Here is an 18394-nt window from a genome sequence, read left to right as displayed (position 1 = left end):
AAATCACACCGCGTCTGGCTACCTGTTACATCAGAGATGGAACTAAATCACACCGTCTGGCTACCTGTTACAGCAGAGATGGAACTAAATCACACCGTCTGGCTACCTATTACAGCAGAGATGGAACTAAATCACACCGTCTGGCTACCTATTACAGCAGAGATGGAACTAAATCACACCGTCTGGCTACCTATTACAGCAGAGATGGAACTAAATCACACCGTCTGGCTACCTGTTACAGCAGAGATGGAACTAAATCACACCGTCTGGCTCTCTTAAGCCTGAGGGGTCCGGTACCGAACGCACAATGACATCACACCATAAATCCATCTGAATTAATGTTGTGTTTTTTTTCTCCAAATGTAGCCAAGATTAAATACCCTAACCCTGTCAAAACAGCAGTATATTTTCAGCATTACGTTTGTTTATCAATGATTTTAACTGTTATTAGTGAAATATAAGATTATAGAAATCTCAGGGCATTTCGAATTTAGAAAAACTACACTACCCAGCTCACTGCCAGCCCCTGTCAATCATCTGACTTCTAGATATACTTTTTTATTTTTCGGGATTATCTTCCACAAACTATAAATAAAATGAGTATTAGTATTATAACCATAACCTTAACTTTCTATCTTAACCGTAACCATTAAACGTTAAAACAATTCATCATCATAGTACTGCTGTGTTTGCATCAGGGTGGGTGGGTGTTTAGTCTTGTGGTGAGCGCACTCGCCCGCGACCACAATCATTATTAGTTCGACTCCCCGTTTGTTTGTTTTGGACTTTCGCCAATACAAAATGTAAATATATTACTTATACAATAAGTAAATATATTACTTATGGCTATAACATAATGTATATTATGTACCTTTTTTCCCTTTTTTTGTTTTTTTTTTGTTTGTCTTTCTATAATTGTTCTCCCATCCCCAATTTAGTCGTTATGTCAATTCCCTTCCTGGTCGTTGCATAGAGGATTATGATTATGATGCATAGAATGTGAGACTGAATGATCAGCTGCAGAGATGCCAGCCTGCTGTTTAGTTCAGTCTGTTTCATTTCCAGGAGGATTCTTGAGACACACACATCACCCATACAGGGTCCTACTAATCACCCCAAAGTACCAGAAAATACCAGAAAATACCAGAAACTACCCCAAAATACCCCAAATATACCCCAAAATACCAGAAACTACCCCAAAATACCAGAAACTACCCCAAAATACCCCAAAGTATACCCCAAAATACCAGAAACTAGCCCAAAATACCAGAATATACCAGAAACTACCCCAAAATACCAGAAAATATCCCAAAGTATACCCCAAAATAACAGAAACTACCCCAAAATACCAGAAAATACCCCAAAGTATACCCCAAAATACCAGAAACTACCCCAAAATACCAGAAACTACCCCAAAATACCCCAAAGTATACCCCCAAATACCAGAAACTACCCCAAAATACCAGAAAATACCAGAAACTACCCCAAAGTATACCCCAAAATACCAGAAACTACCCCAAAATACTAGAAACTACCCCAAAATACCCCAAAGTATACCCCAAAATACCAGAAACTACCCCAAAATACCAGAAACTACCCCAAAGTATACCCCAAAATACCAGAAACTACCCCAAAATACCAGAAAATACCAGAAACTACCCCAAACTACCCCAAAGTATACACCAAAATACCAGAAACTACCCCAAAATACCAGAAACTACCCCAAAGTATACCCCAAAATAACAGAAACTACCCCAAAATACCCCAAAATACCAGAAAATACCCCAAAATACCAGAAAATACCCCAAAATACACCAAAGTATACCCCAAAATAACAACTCGATACACACAATTGTTAAGGGGATGCAGACCAGAGAAAGACTTTCGTCTTGTTTACATCAGGATCCCCCATTTTCAATTCATTAATGACATTTATGACATACACAACATACAGATACAGATATAAAAATCTAATCTAATCATCTAATCTAATCTAATCATGACATTTATGACATACATGACATACAGATATACAGTACTGTTACATTTGTGACATACAAGATATGCAAATATACAATACTGTATTTTGGGGGTATTTTCTGGTACTTTGGGGTATACTTTGGGGTATGTTGGGGTAGTTTCTGGTATTTTGGGGTATACTTTGGTGTATTTTGGGGTATTTTCTGGTGTTTTGGGGTAGTTTCTGGTATTTTGGGGTATACTTTGGGGTATTTTCTGGTATTTTGGGGTAGTTTGGGGTATACTTTGGGGTATTTTCTGGTATTTTGGGGTAGTTTCTGGTATTTTGGGGTATACTTTGGGGTACTTTGGGGTATTTTAGGGTATTTTCTGGTATTTTGGGGTATACTTTGGGGTATTTTCTGGTATTTTGGGGTCGTTTCTGGTATTTTGGGGTATACTTTGGGGTATTTTGGGGTCTTTTCTGGTATTTTGGGGTATACTTTGGGGTATTTTGGGGTAGTTTCTGGTATTTTCTGGTATTTTGGGGTCGTTTCTGGTATTTTGGGGTATACTTTGGGGTAGTTTCTGGTATTTTGGGGTATACTTTGGGGTATTTTGGGGTAGTTTCTGTTATTTTCTGGTATTTTCTGGTATTTTGGGGTAGTTTCTGGTATTTTGGGGTAGTTTCTGGTATTTTCTGGTACTTTGGGGTGATTAGTAGGACCCCACATACACACACATCACACATACACACGCACACACACACATGCACGCACACACACATCACACATACACCTGCACACACACATGCACACACACACGCACACTCACACATACACACGTGCACACACACATGCACACACACATCACACACACACGCAGACATGCGCGCACACACACACACACACACACACGCGCATCTGTCTATCTGTATGTCATGTATGTCATATATGTTATGATGAATTGAAAATGGGGGACCCTGATGTAAACAAGACGAAAGTCTTTCTCTGGTCTGCATCCCCTTAACAATTGTGTGTATTGAGCCGTACTGTATTGTACCCATTCTGTTAATAACATGTTCAATCAACACAGAGGATTATGGGTAAACACATCTGACAAAAACCTTGTTGGTTATTGCTTCCAGTAGGGATATGTGATTGAACATGTGTTTTAATGTGACAGACACGAGGACGGCACGGTGCGCTTCTGGGATGCGTCGGGCGTCGCTCTGACTCCGCTCTACAAACTCAGCACCGCCAGCGTCTTCCACACAGACTGTGACCCTAGTGACGACCCCCAGGACCCTAGCAACGACCCCCAGGACCCTAGCAACGACCCCGACGCACAACAGGAGGAGGAGTGGCCACCGTTCAGGAAGGTAAGGACAGACTAGACTCACTCACTCACTCACTCACTCACTCAGTAACTCACTCACTCACTCACTCAGTAACGCACTCACTCACTCACTCAGTAACTCACTCACTCACTCAGTAACGCACTCACTCACTCACTCAGTAACTCACTCACTCACTCACGCAGTAACTCACGCATGCACTCAGTAACTCACTCACTCACTCAGTAACTCACTCAGTAACTCACTCACTCACTCTTACAATCAGTCACTCACTCACTCACTCACTCAGTAACTCACTCACTCACTCAGTAACTCACTCACTCACTCAGTAACTCACTCACTCACTCAGTAACTCACTCACTCACTCACTCACTCAGTAACTCACTCACTCACTCAGTAACTCACTCACTCACTCACTCAGTAACTCACTCACTCACTCTTACATTCAGTCACTCACATTCTCATTCATGAATTCACTCACTCACTCACTCACTCACTCACTCAGTAACTCACTCACTCACTCTTACATTCAGTCAGTCACATTCTCATTCATGAATTCACTCACTCACTCACTCAGTAACTCACTCACTCACTCACCCAGTAACTCACTCACTCACTCACTCACTCACTCACTCACTCACTCACTCACTCACTCACTCTTACATTTAGTCACTCTCATTCATGAATTCACTCACTCACTCACTCACTCACTCACTCACTCACTCACTCACTCACTCACTCACTCACTCACTCACAAACACACTCACTCAGTCAGTAACTCACTCACTCAATCAGTAACTCACTCACAAACCCACTCACTCAGATAGTAACTCACTCACCCACTCACTCACTCACTCACTCTTACATTCAGTCACTCACATTCTCATTCATGAATTCACTCACTCAGTAACTCACTCACTCACTCACAAACCCACTCACTCAGATAGTAACTCACTCACTCAATCAGTAACTCACTCACTCACGCATTCAGTCACTCACTTACTCACTCACTCATTCACTCACTCATGCACTCACTCACTCATGCATTCAGTCACTCACTCATTCAGTCACTCACTCACTCACTCACTCACTCACTCACTCACTCACTCACTCACTCACTCACTCACTCACTCATGCACTCACTCATTCATGCATTCACTCATGCATGCATTCACTCACTCACTCATGTATTCAGTCACTCACTCATATATTCAGTCACTCAGGCACGCAGTCACACACACACACATTCAACACTCAACGTGTTCCCGTCTCACACATCTGCAAGCAGGAGAGAGAGGGTTGAACACAAGTTGAACCTCCTCTGGAGATCAGACTGGGTTCTCATTTCACTAGTCGTGGGAATGAAAACGATCTGTATAGCTGAGGCAGACGGACCGAGACATACATATACATACTCTCTCTCTCTCTCTCCCCCACTCTCTCTCACACTCTCTCTCTCTCCCCCACTATCTCACACTCTCTCTCCCACTCTCTCTCCCACTCTCTCTCCCCTACTCTCTTTCTCCCACTCTCTCTCCCAGCAACATCTGTGTCCTAATTCCCCTCTGATTGTTGTCATATGTTTGGTGTTCAGACAGGCAACGCCCTATTGTGTTCCCCTTTATAAAAACCTGACTATGAAGTAAAACCACAGTCTGAATGTCTTTTAATGGCCGTGTTCTGCTCTGGTTAATACCGTCAACTAACCTGTCCGATTCTGCTCTGGTTAACACTATCAACTAACCCGCCTGATTAACTTTTAATAGCTTTGTTCTGCTTAGACATTTACACTTAACTTAGTTTAATAAACTGAACTAAGTGGACAGTACACAGACAGGATTAAGGAGGATTCCACTTGATACGTTGGTATGTTGACTGACTTGACACTGGTGAAGCCCATGGGAGTGAAACGTTCCGTCTTTTCATAATATATGTATATATAAGTGATCTGGAGCGTAGCTGCTTAGTGTGGTCGTTCCATCATGCATACAGCATGAACTTAACCACAGCTGGTATCGGCTTTTGGTGATCGTGTTCTGCTCAGATGAACATTTAGCCTAGTTTCTCTCTTTCTTTCTTTCTCGTCAGCAGGGGGGGTAGCGGGGGTAACGTCAGCGTTGGAACCAGGGCTGTATTTGTTTTATGTCTTTTTCACTGCCAACACAGCTTCTGAATACTTATACATACCAAGGTCCAATGTGATCTATTGCTTTTACTGTACGGCGCAGACGTTGATCATCAGTCTTTGGTCATTGGACACTCATGATTGAGATATATTATGCAGTCTTCCTCCATTCGAGACGTCTTTAACATGCATGCTCCTTTGTGACACAAATACAGGAGACAAAGTGGCTTCGCTTGGATGTCTGACATACTAACATTACTACTACAGTCTGTTTCAGTACTCCGGGTAAATCATCCACACAGTGCCATGTTCTAGCCTGGTATTGGTTTCTGGGTAAATCATCCACACAGTGCCATGTTCTAGCCTGGTATTGGTTTCTGGGTAAATCATCCACACAGTGCCATGTTCTAGCCTGGTATCAGCCTGACATATATTCATGTCCCTAATTTGTTCTTGGTAAGTAATGAGACCGGATGGTACATTTCCATTGTCTTGTCGTCGTCTTGACATATTGGTATCAGGGGGGTAATGTTCCATGTAAGGGGTTCTGTTGGGTTCTGTTGGGGGGTAGAGACGGGGGGAATGTGAGCCGACCACTGTTAAGAGTGTGTGCTGGTGTTTGTTTTGCTCAGCTTAGAATTTACAATAAACTGACTCAGCACTCTTGATGTGACTTCCATTGTTTTGAGGGTATGGTCCGGTCTGGCCTGGACTGGTTGGGCACTAATTGGTCATTGTACAGGGATTGTGACGGGGGCTTTTAAGTGATGCGTGGTGCTTGGATGAATAGTTTCAGTGAGACACTTTGGCCGCTCAGAGAGGCAGCATACAGCTCACGGTGGTTTGGGGTATTATATGAGCGGGTTCTAGAGATCTAAGGGATTTTTGAATGCCCGTGTCCCAGATGAACGTTTAATTAAAGCGAATCTGTGTTTGGACGAGGTTCTCAAAGTCTGGGGATTACGGCCAGGCTCATAACTCTGGGTATTGTCAAATTGTATTCACTGGCAGAGATTGACACGGCCCTAAATAGCTGCGGCTTGCTTCAGTGAACTTCTTAAACAAAGAATATGAGAATTACTGTAACCCTAGTAACCAACACCACCAGGAACAAGAGTCTGAGGATTCTTTCCTGTTTTTTTCCCCTATTGTTTTTTCTTTCTCTTTCTTTATTTTTTTTCCTTTTTTCCGTCTTCCCTCAGATTTCATATTTAGGGAAACAAAACTGTCATTAATTCTTATTGACAACATTCCCGTTTCCCTGTTCCGGCTTTTCGCCCTGTTGTCTTCATCTCATCCGTGTCTGATCCCAGTGACCTGAAGCAGTTGTCTGGATGCTGCCAACACAGATCCTGGATCTGACACACATACCAAGGTCCAATGTGATCTATTGCTTTTACTGTACAGCACAGATCCTGAATCTGACACTTATACCAAGGTCCAGTGTGAATTGCTTTTACTGTACAGCACATATCCTGAATCTGACACTTATACCAAGGTCCAATGTGATCTTTTGCTTTTACTGTACAGCACAGATCCTGAATCTTGACACTTATACCAAGGTCCAGTGTGATCTATTGCTTTTACTGTACAGCACATATCCTGAATCTGACACTTATACCAAGGTCCAATGTGATCTATTGCTTTTACTGTACAGTACAGATCCTGAATCTGACACTTATACCAAGGTCCAGTGTGAATTGCTTTTACTGTACAGCACATATCCTGAATCTGACACTTATACCAAGGTCCAATGTGATCTATTGCTTTTACTGTACAGCACAGATCCTGAATCTGACACTTATACCAAGGTCCAGTGTGATCTATTGCTTTTACTGTACAGCACATATCCTGAATCTGACACTTATACCAAGGTCCAGTGTGATCTATTGCTTTTACTGTACAGCACATATCCTGAATCAGACACTTATACCAAGGTCCAATGTGATCTATTGCTTTTACTGTACAGTACATATCCTGAATCTGACACTTATACCAAGGTCCAATGTGATCTATTGCTTTTACTGTACAGTACAGACATTGACATCATTGGTTTTTGGTCATTGGGCACAAATGATTGAGATATATATTTTTTTTCAATTGAGACATGAGTGAGAACATGCTCATTTGTGACATAAAATTCAGGAGACGATGTGGCTTCGCTTTGATATCTGACATATTACTAACACGTGTCTTTTGGTGTTTTGGTGTGGTTTTAGTACTCTAGGGTAAATCTCCCACTTTTTCTTTCTATTGTTTTCTCTCCCTCTTTTTTCTAGGGATGTTCGATATTGGCTTTTTTACCGATATCCGATATTGTCCAACTCTTAATTTCCGATACCGATATCAACCGATACCGATATATGCGGGGTTTCTCCCCCAAAAACACAACATTTTGCATACTTTTCACAATAAATAAAATAAGAATTTGTTCTTACCGGTACTTGCTTGCCTGGGTAAATAAAGGTTAAATAAATGTAAAAAGAAAAAAAAATGTAACCGATAATTTCCGATATTACATTTTAATGCCAATATCAGCCGATAATATCAGTAGGCCGATAATATCGGACATCCCTACTTTTTCCCCTTCCCCTCCAGGTTTCTGTTGGGGACACAACACTTTCATTAATTTTGATTGAAAACATTCCTGTTTCTTTGTTCCGGCTCGTCTTCATCACATCTGCGTCTGATCTCAGGGACCTGAGGCAGGCTTCATGTAGGGCTGGTTGATATACACACCGGCTGGACACACAGAACCGCTGACCATTAGCTACTACAGACTTACTGTCAAGCCACTGTGTTATGATATAGCTGTATACGCTTGGCACAATGTTAGATTAGATTAAAATATATTGTCATTATACTGCACAAGTACAGTACAATGAAAATAAGTTTGGCATCCAACCAGAGTGCAAATGTAGTAATATACAATGTACAGGTGATTTACTGGGTATAACATATATAAATTACTACTGAGTAGGGCTGCACGATTAATCGTAAATAAATCGTGATCTCGATTCATAGACTTATGCGATCTCATTTCTAAATGGCGACAATTCTGATGTATTTGCATTTGCGTCAAAATGGAGATCAGTTGCATTAAAACACTCGCTCCTATTCCCCTATGCATTCACGTCACGCTGCATTCACATGTTGACTTATCTGCTTCGGAACAATCCCAGTTGCGATATCTATCACACTTAACTTACACGATGTAAAGCAAAACGCGCTATTGATTCATCATTCAATATATTTTCTTACTTTTGTGTTGACTTGTTGCCAGATTCCTGTTTTTGGGTTCCAGATGAGAGGTAGGAGCTGGACAACACAACGGTTCCATAGCCTGAAGTCTTATAGTCATACAGTCCAAAGTTTATAAAAGTGAGTTTTGTAGAAACGTTTTTCTAATGTGTGTAAAATGACGCACGCTTGTCTAATGACGCCCTGAGCTGACTGACGAGTGCCGCGATGCACGCACGTACGTCCCACGCACGGGCGTAAGAGAGGAAAAAAGACTAAAGTTATTTTGTATGTTACAAGAGACTTTTAAGTTTAAGTCAAGCACTTTCATATATGTTATGTTGTCTGTTTAAGAAAGAGTGCAATAAATGTTTTTATTGAAAAAATAAGAATTCTGTGAGAGAATCGTGATCTCAATTCTTAGGGAGAAGAAAAAAATCATGATTCACATTTTAGCAAGAATCGTGCAGCCCTACTACTGAGTGTAGTGCTACGATGTATGTACAGAGTTGTAATACCAATATGCACACAGTGATACAGGTATAAAGACAGTATTGTCGTAGTCATACTGGCCAGCAGTGTAGTAGAGTAGGTAAGGGATATGTACAGATACAGATATAGTATCTACACATATGCAAAAGGTGATGGATATGAATATGAATATTATTCTGTATAATGATTGCACTGTTGACCCATGGCGAGAAGTGGGAGTTCCCATAGAGCTCTTGTATGCCTAAAACATTTTGAAATGTTCATTTTGAAACGGCTGCATCATGAATTAGTTTAGGCCACCCTAATCGCTCAGCCCTAGGTTCAGGGTTAAATCATTTTATAGAGAGTGAACCGGTCTTCAGTGATGCACTTCACATTTTACAGCAGAAATATGGGCTATTTTGATGTCCACACATGCTATACACACACACACAGTTATACACACACATGCGCACACCCCCCCCCCCCCCCCAATGCTATTAGACCTGTTTTCTCACTTCTTTTATAATTCCCCCGCCATCTCTCTCTCTCCCCTACCCTTCCTCTTGTAATCTCTAATCTCTCTCTTTATCCCCCCCCCTACCTTTCCTCTTGTAACCCGGGGTAACAACTGAGTTGTATGTTCTGGAATGCAGCCCTTGCATGTGATGAGGAGCCTTCCTCTCTCGCTCTCTCTCTCTCTCTCTCTGTGTCTCTCTCTCTCTGTGTCTCTCTCTCTCGCTCTCTGTGTCTTGCTCTCTCTGTGTCTCGCTCTCTCTGTGTCTCTGTCTCTCTCTCTCTCTCTCTCTCGCTCTCTCTCTCGCTCTCTCTCTCTGTGTGTAATGAAAACCAGACGGCTCACAGCCCAGCCCTCCTAGTTCTTGTTTTGCCAAGACACAGCTCCCATATGAGAGTGGCTCTGTCGGAATTCCTACTGTGTGTGAGGGAAGAAGGGGTTATCCTGTTTTTGAGTGGGGAGATGGGTAGAATGTTCGAGGGTAGAGCTTTCTCTATCACGTGTGTGTGTGTGTGGGAATATGAATGAGGAAGCGATTATCGTGGTAGAGTGATGCATATAATGTTTGAAGATTTCTTCATCAGCCGTGTGTGTGCGTGCGTGCGCGCGCGTAAGTAGGGGCTTGTCCTGGCATCCTGCAGAGTGATACATGGAATGTTTGATGATGGAGAAACAGTGTTCCAGGAGTTATTCTGACATTCATGTCCCTCTCTAGAGTCTGTTGGTATTCTAGAGGTGGTGTCTTGTAGGACAGGCTGTCCTGAGGGTATTCTAGAGGTGGTGTCTTGTAGGACAGGCTGTCCTGAGGGTATTCTAGAGGTGGTGTCCTGAGGGTATTCTAGAGGTGATGTCCTGAGGGTATTCTAAAGGTGATGTCCTGAGGGTATTCTAGAGGTGATGTCCTGAGGGTATTCTAAAGGTGATGTCCTGAGGGTATTCTAGAGGTGATGTCCTGAGGGTATTCTAGAGGTGATGTCCTGAGGGTATTCTAGAGGTGATGTCCTGAGGGTATTCTAGAGGTGATGTCCTGAGGGTATTCTAGAGGTGATGTCATGAGGGTATTCTAGAGGTGATGTCATGAGGGTATTCTAGAGGTGATGTCTTGTAGGACAGGCTGTCCTGAGGGTATTCTAGAGGTGATGTCCTGAGGGTATTCTAGAGGTGATGTCCTGAGGGTATTCTAAAGGTGATGTCTTGTAGGACAGGCTGTCCTGAGGGAATACTGGAAACCTCTCATCCTAGGGTTGGGTGCTATTCTGTCACAGGGCCTTATGGAGTATCTGTTAGGAAGGTGTGGTGTCTGTATCTGTTAGCAAGGTGTGATGGTATCTGTATGGTCAAAATATCATGTATTTCTTATTTTTAAGATTGTTGACAGTATTTTAAAAACATTTTGTTTTCAGTAAAAATTACGGTGTGATGTGACATCTTTTTGATGTTGTTTTGTTGTAACACAATCGTCATGATGGTACTTCATTCATCCGATTTCCATCACACATTTATTATCATACTACTGCAAAGTGCACACAAGATATAATGTGATTTGAATAAAAAGACAACAATGGTATAACGTTGACGGTATTGAAACACTTTTTGCTTGGATGGTGTTCCCTCATACTCTGTATACCTCCCTGCTAGAGTTAGTGGGGGTTTAGGTATGATGTCATTTGGTAATGGAGATCAAAGGGAATGTATCTAGATGAAGTGATTTTGTATTTGGATGGATGGTGTTCTTACTGAAGGCTTAGTAATTCTGAGGTCTGGTCCACATTGCTTGTCCAGACCTGAATTGAAACGGTGCGAATAACATTTCGATTTGTTGTTCTCAGTATTAATAAAGTTTTTGTATTTGCTTTTTGGTGCGGTTGTTGTTTTTGTGTGTGTGTGTGTGTGTGTGCATGTCTGTGTGTGTACATGCATCTGTGTGTGGGTGTGTGTGTGTGTCCATGCATGTCTGCATGAACACACACACGCATGCTGCACACGCTCACACTCAACGGTCACTTTACACAATGAAAGGTCACTTTAAAAACAAGAACGGGAGTGGTTCTTGTATAGTAAACAGATGGATATAGCAAGCTAGCATAAGGACACATAGTACAACTGTAGATTGTATAGTATAGCATTGTATAGTAGTGTACATAAGACCCAGTGCCTCATCCGTAGCTAACAGTGTATTGCACTATCGCAGGACCTTAGCATGTCTTACCATGCTTTTTGTATGTCCTATTCTTATTACTTGTATTATTGCACAAATGTCTTATTCTCATCCTATTCTTATTATTGTATTATTGCACAATCGTTGCGGGCAAGACCCCCCCGCATTTCACTGTATGCTTGTATGCCGTGACAAATAAAACTCTTGACTTGACTTGACTTTGTGTAGGTGGGCTGTTTCGACCCGTACAGTGATGACCCCAGACTGGGCATCCAGAAGATCAGTATGTGTAAATACAGCAACAAGCTGGTGGTGGCTGGGACCGCTGGGCAGGTACACACACACGCACGCACACACACGCACGCACACACACACACACACACACACAAATACAGTAGAGATCCTCTCTGACTGTCTGTCTATTACAGTAGATATCCTGTCTATCTATTACAGACTAGAGATCCCCTCTGTCTGTATCTATTACAGTATACTGTATATCCTGTCTGTCTGTCTATTACAGTAGAGATCCTGTATATCTGTCTACTGAGATCCTCTCTGACACTGTCTATTAGAGTCGATATCCTGGGGCGAACCATGTAACGTGGTGTGTCGCGAAGCGGCCGACCCGGGTTCGATTCCCGGACCCGGCGTCCTTTGCCAAATGTTTCCCCCCCACTCTGTCTCCCGTTCTTCCTCTCTCTCTCTCTCTCTCTCTACCGGACTGCCCAGTAGTAAAAACAATAAAAAAAATCTACAAAAACATATAAAAAAAAAGAGTAGATATCCTGTACAACTGTATATCTGTATTACATCAGAGATCCTCTCTCTTTCATCCCCCTCCAGGTAATTGTTATGGGTTTGAGTGATGAGCGTTCTGACCACTCAGTGGACGTTTCGGTGGTCGACCTGCTTCAGGACAGGGAGGGCTTCACCTGGAAAGGCCACGATAGGCTAGAGCCGCGCCTCAGTCCCGCCCCCTTCCCCCCAGGCTTCCAGCCATTGGTCCTGGTGCAGTGCATGCCCCCAGCCTCCGTTACCGCGGTTACGCTGCATGCAGAGTGGAACCTCATCGCCTTTGGGACGAGTCATGGCTTTGGCCTGTTTGACTACCACAGACGAAATGCTGTACTGGCCAGGTAGAAACGTGCACTATCACACTCCTTAAATCATTTTAAATACTTCCACAGACCATATCACACATATCGGATTCAGTTATTAAAGAGTAACTATGGTCATTCTGCTGCCCTAGTGGTTGGTATTTTCACCCTGCTGCACACTCTGTCCCGCCCCTATCTGTGACGTCAGAGTACCTCTTTTTTGTTTTCCTAGATGGACTTTGTTAGTAGCTTCAAAGAAGTACTCCGACATCTCCAATTGGGGCGGGGCAGAGTGTCTCAACCACCAGGGGGCAGAGTGTCTCAACCACCAGGGGGCAGAGTGTCTCAACCACCAGGGGGCAGAGTGTATCAACCACCAGGGGGCAAAGTGTCTCAACCACCAGGGGGCAGAGTGTCTCAACCACCAGGGGGCAGAGTGTATCAACCACCAGGGGGCAGAGTGTATCAACCACCAGGGCAGCAAAATGACCACATGTTTAGTTGTTCTTTTTAAGGAGGTTGAATGATGTCTTTCTCACTAGTGTTAATTTTGTCAGCTATTTTAGTCTTAATCATGTGTCAAATGCTCTTTTTCGTTTTCATCATAATTAGTCACCTTTATCTATTTTTTGTTTAGTCAAGTTTTAGTCAACTACCATTTTCCATAGCATTTTCGTTTTTGGTCTTTTGTTTAGTTTCGTTTTAGTCTTTTTTGTTTAGTTTCGATTTAGTCTTTTTTGTTTAGTCATAAGTTGGCGTGAGCTTTTTCTAAAAGCTCACGGTTTTGCACATATAGCATATTTTAATACACTTTATTGTATATTATATATAGTTATTGCCTGACACCACAGTTCGCCCTTTGCTTTTTATTAGTGTATTCGTGTAGTTATTAGCTTATTTGTGCTTTGTCACGAATCGCAATGACCACCAACCAGCAGACGCTTGCCCTCATACTGCTCCTGTCTCTTGTGGGTAGGCAGGCAGGCAACTCCGGTGTCAGGTTACGAATGTGTCATGAGCGCCACGGCTGTGATTGGTTGTCTGAAAAGGCGCTCCGCTCATCGCTCTGAAAAGTTCAGAAGTGTTCAACTTTAAACGCTGGGTGCTGCCACACAAAAAAACTGAAAGGCGCTGAAAAAAGAAGCCGACTGCAGCGCATTTCCTATAGGCGGCAGCATGCGGCCGCATACGCTCCCTCCTCATTGGGAACAATTGAAAAAAGACGCTTGTGCCCAGAAATATGCGGTAAATGGACGCAGGCCCTTAGTGTCACATGATCTCCATTAACGTGACGTTTCGTCTCATTTTCGTCGGGGGGAAAAAGCTTTGTTGACGACCATATTTAGTCATCATTTTTTCGTTGACTAAATGAACACCGTTTTTCACGCACTCCTTGCCCTCCCACAGGTGCACCCTGCACCCTAACGACTCGCTGGCCATGGAGGGGCCTCTGTCCCGCGTGAAGTCTCTGAAGAAGTCCCTGAGGCAGAGCTTCAGACGCATCCGCAAGAGCAGAGTGTCTGGCAAGAAACGCCCCATCACCACCCCCATCAGCAAGGTGACACACACACACACACACACACACACACACACACACACACACACACACGCACGCAAGGTGACACACAGACACACACACACACAGGGGTGAAAGGCTTATGGTGGGGGGGGTGGGTATCGTTGGTAATTCTAATTCGATTTCCACACTTTTGGTTGAAAGAATGTAACAAAAGGAATGCAAACGGTTGTCTAATATAATGTTTTTTTTTTAACAATGCCTCACAGCTTTTTCCATCTCTATCATGTACTAAAATCAGCAATGTTCCCAAACAGCAGACCTAAGCTGGAGGATACAAACTGTGGCTTGTCTGGTCCATGGCCCAGATCCACTGACTGGTGTTTCAGCTGCACACACACACACAGGCACACACACACACACAGGCAAACACACACACACACACACAAAACACACACCGCATGTAACGAGGACATCGGTTCAGGGCACGGACCCTGGGAGGGCCCAAAGAAGGATCATTTATTGGTCGGATCATTTCACAAGTCATTAGTAGGATGCTGAAAAACATTTAGGTTTGGGTCCAGGGAGCAGCGACCGTAAAACACAAACACAGCCGGGCGTGGAGACTATGGGACGCTTCCCAACACTCCTTAAGTGTCCTTCCTAACTGGGCCCACTGGGTCTGTGAAATGGTGGGTGACCTAACATTGTGAAACTTCATTGGTGCGTGTTTGTGTGTGTGTGTGTGTGCCTGTGTGTGTGTGTGTGTAGGTCCAGGAGGCCAACGCAGCGCTAGCGGAACAGGAGGACGTAGCACCAGTCCAGCGGAGAATTGAACCGCGCTCAGCTGATGACTCATTGTCTGGGGTGGTCCGGTGTCTCTGCTTCGCTGACACCTTCCTACGAGACGGTGTGTGTGTGTGTGTGTCACCTTGCGTGTGTGTGTGTGTGTCATCTTGCGTGTGTGTGTGTGTGTGTTGCGGTGCACTCGCACGCATAATGTGTGATAGAGGAAGAGTCTCTTTGATATTAAGTTAACGTTGCATTATACTTTATTAACCCCTGGGGGGGGATGACTCCTTTTGGGCCACAGACAGCTGGCCAGCGAGCGAGTCCACCATGTCATGCCACCAGTAGGGTAACGGCAGGAGTGTATCTACTGTACAGTAGCAGTGCATGTTGGTATAACTACTTAGGTAGTGAAGATGTGGGACTAAGCAAAGGAAGAAGTGTCAAATAAACACTGATGACGGAGGGCAAAAGAAAGTAGATGAACGTGTGTGTGTATGAAAATCTCACGTTCAGAGAGAGGGGGAGAGAGGGGGGGAGGAAGAAGAAGAGAAGAGAGAGAGACAGAGAGAGAGACACACATTAGTTAAACCATCTTTATATGTGAAGCAATGTCACCTACTCATCCATTCTCACATTTAGCCGCTCTGCCCCTAGTGGCGACACACGGGCATGGCACTTTGTGGAAGACCAGTTGGATCCATGCAACAATGCTTCACAGCTATGACGGCGCGCAAGCTCGTGTATAAATCGTAGCTTTAGTGTCGCTACAATCCTAATTGATTTTCGTTTCTCTCTCTCTCTCCGGCAGGAACGCACCACGGCCCCACACTGTGGGCGGGCACCAACTCCGGCAGCGTGTACGCCTACGCCCTGGAGGTGCCGGGGGTCGGCGCGGGGCGCGGTGGCGAGCGGGGCGGGGCCGGCGAGGGGAGCCCGTGTGCGGAGGCCGTCCTGGGGAAGGAGATCCAGCTGATGCACCGGGCCCCGGTGGTGTCCATCTGCGTGCTGGACGGCCGGGGGAAGCCGCTACCGGACCCCTACGAGGCGTCCCAGGACCTGGCCGCCGCGCCCGACATGACCAACGCTCACTCCGTACTGATCGCCTCCGAGGAACAGCTCAAGGTACGGGTGGACACGTGCTGCGACACTCTCTGACCTCAGGAAGATAAGATAAGATATTCCTTTATTGATGCTGTTGTGAAGGATCAGATTAAACCGAATATATATGTTTATTTATATATATATATTTAAATAGTATTTGTATATCGTTTGATATCCCCTGTATATTCCTTGTACAATATGCACTGAATATCCCTTTAGTCTACTAAACAGCCCATAATAGTTAATTCTACCATTGGACGAGAACCTGGCGCCAGCAGCCATACCCCTAGGTTCAAGTTCAATCGTGCCGCCCAACATGTCGTGGCAAGCCCGGTTCCGCGTAGGAATACGTCTGGCGAAATACGAATGGTACTATTTGTTCACAGCGCATATATATATGGCGCAAGTAAAGTAGAACTTTCCTTTTAGTCCAGTTCTTTACCCTCCAACCGAGTAACAGACGCGAAGCCTCACCCACGACGCACGTGTGGTGCAGTAAGGCCTACTTGGCCTCAGAATAGGCATTGAGATATCGTGTGGATTAATAGTTGAATTGTCATAGTTTGGCACTGTACCGTCGAGTTGGACGTATTCTATTAAGCTAATAATAGTCTATTTATGTATGGTGCATCGTTCGGTTAGAGCTATAAAGTTATCAGTACCCCCCATCGTTCCTGACGTTATCTGGAGTCTTAACCAGGCTGGGCAGACCACTAGTGGTGCTTGCATCCGAGGAGCTCCGGGCCAGGGCGACTGGACCTGTACATTGGATTACTCTACCCGGACGACGGCGAGCCTTCCACGGCTTGGATTATGCTTTGGGTGCTTTGATTATTCCATGGATAACGGCCAACACTGCGGAGTGTTGGAACTACCCCCCGGAGAGGACTCCAGGTGAGACGGCGCTCTACACCAGTGAGGTCGCCTCACGTCTCTCCGTTGTGGACCGGCAGCTACCGTCCACCAGAGGGTCCAGCTGTATTCGTCTGCGGACCGAGGTTCTGTGGGCACCGTGTTCAAGACTTTGAATTCTCCCAAGAAATCGTCGGCCAGATGGGATACCGCCAGCGGCTTCTCTAACCCCCCCCTCCTACTGCCTTACAACCAGCGGGACCCCCCCCCCCCCTTAGTGTATCCAGCTATAATCATTTAGGTACCATCGCTATAGTTTCCTAAAGAACCGGGTTGTATACTTACTCCCTGCGTAACCAGAGATTGGACATTCAATGTTGATTTACCTACGAATACTCATTTGCCATACAAGTGCATTTCAAATCATAAGTGTAAACAAGTGAACGTTGTATATACCTTTTGCTATATTAAATATTCGATTTGTACATTTGTGTGGACTTCGTTTCATCAGGTGGGAAAGTGTTCATCATATTTATATCATGTACTGGATGGCCAGAAGTTAAAGTACAAGAGGTAGTGGTTTAATATTACCATACTTAACAATACAGTCAGGGAATTGTACCCCTCAGTTACAGATGCCCTTGAGGAAATCTGGGCGTACAGTATACACAAGGTGCAGTATACACAAGGTGCAGTGTACACAAGGTGCAGTGTACACAAGGTGCAGTGTACACAAGGTGCAGTATACACAAGGTGCAGTATACACAAGCTGCAGTATACACAAGGTGCAGTATACACAAGGTGCAGTATACACAAGGTGCAGTATACACAAGGTGCAGTGTACACAAGGTGCAGTGTACACAAGGTGCAGTGTACACAAGGTGCAGTATACACAATGCAGTATACACAAGGTGCAGTATACACAAGGTGCAGTGTACACAAGGTGCAGTATACACAATGTGCAGTATACACAAGGTGCAGTATACACAAGGTGCAGTATACACAAGGTGCAGTGTACACAATGTGCAGTATACACAAGGTGCAGTGTACACAAGGTGCAGTATACACGAGATGCAGTATACACAATGTACCCTAACTGCCATGATATATGTCATACGTTGTAGTCCATGCATGTTTTGGTGGTTAATAGTTAATAGACACTGCAGAGAAAGAGAATCACTGAAGACATAAGAACATTATGTACAGTAC

The 18394-nt window shown here is 44.1% G+C and overlaps 1 protein-coding gene across 2 annotated transcripts in view; it reads left to right on the top strand.

Annotated features, from left to right (window-relative positions):
• llgl1 (LLGL scribble cell polarity complex component 1) overlaps nucleotides 1-18394 on the top strand; it is a 123390-nt gene that overhangs the window by 83790 nt on the left and 21206 nt on the right. For both annotated transcript variants that reach the window (XR_014620515.1, XM_084329907.1), the window contains exons 12-17: nucleotides 3145-3340; nucleotides 12056-12160; nucleotides 12671-12963; nucleotides 14332-14482; nucleotides 15212-15350; nucleotides 16041-16354. Coding sequence is in view for 1 of the 2 variants with exons in the window: in XM_084329907.1 (XP_084186033.1) it covers nucleotides 3145-3340; nucleotides 12056-12160; nucleotides 12671-12963; nucleotides 14332-14482; nucleotides 15212-15350; nucleotides 16041-16354 (1198 nt within the window). In the remaining variant the exon portion in view is untranslated. The remainder of the gene's footprint in view (nucleotides 1-3144; nucleotides 3341-12055; nucleotides 12161-12670; nucleotides 12964-14331; nucleotides 14483-15211; nucleotides 15351-16040; nucleotides 16355-18394) is intronic.

Source organism: Notolepis coatsorum (genome assembly GCF_963971535.1).
Source record: "Notolepis coatsorum genome assembly, chromosome: 14".
NCBI classification, from domain to species: domain Eukaryota; kingdom Metazoa; phylum Chordata; class Actinopteri; order Aulopiformes; family Paralepididae; genus Notolepis; species Notolepis coatsorum.
Note: the sequence above shows the minus strand (reverse complement) of the source record. Positions and strands in the feature narration are given on the sequence as shown.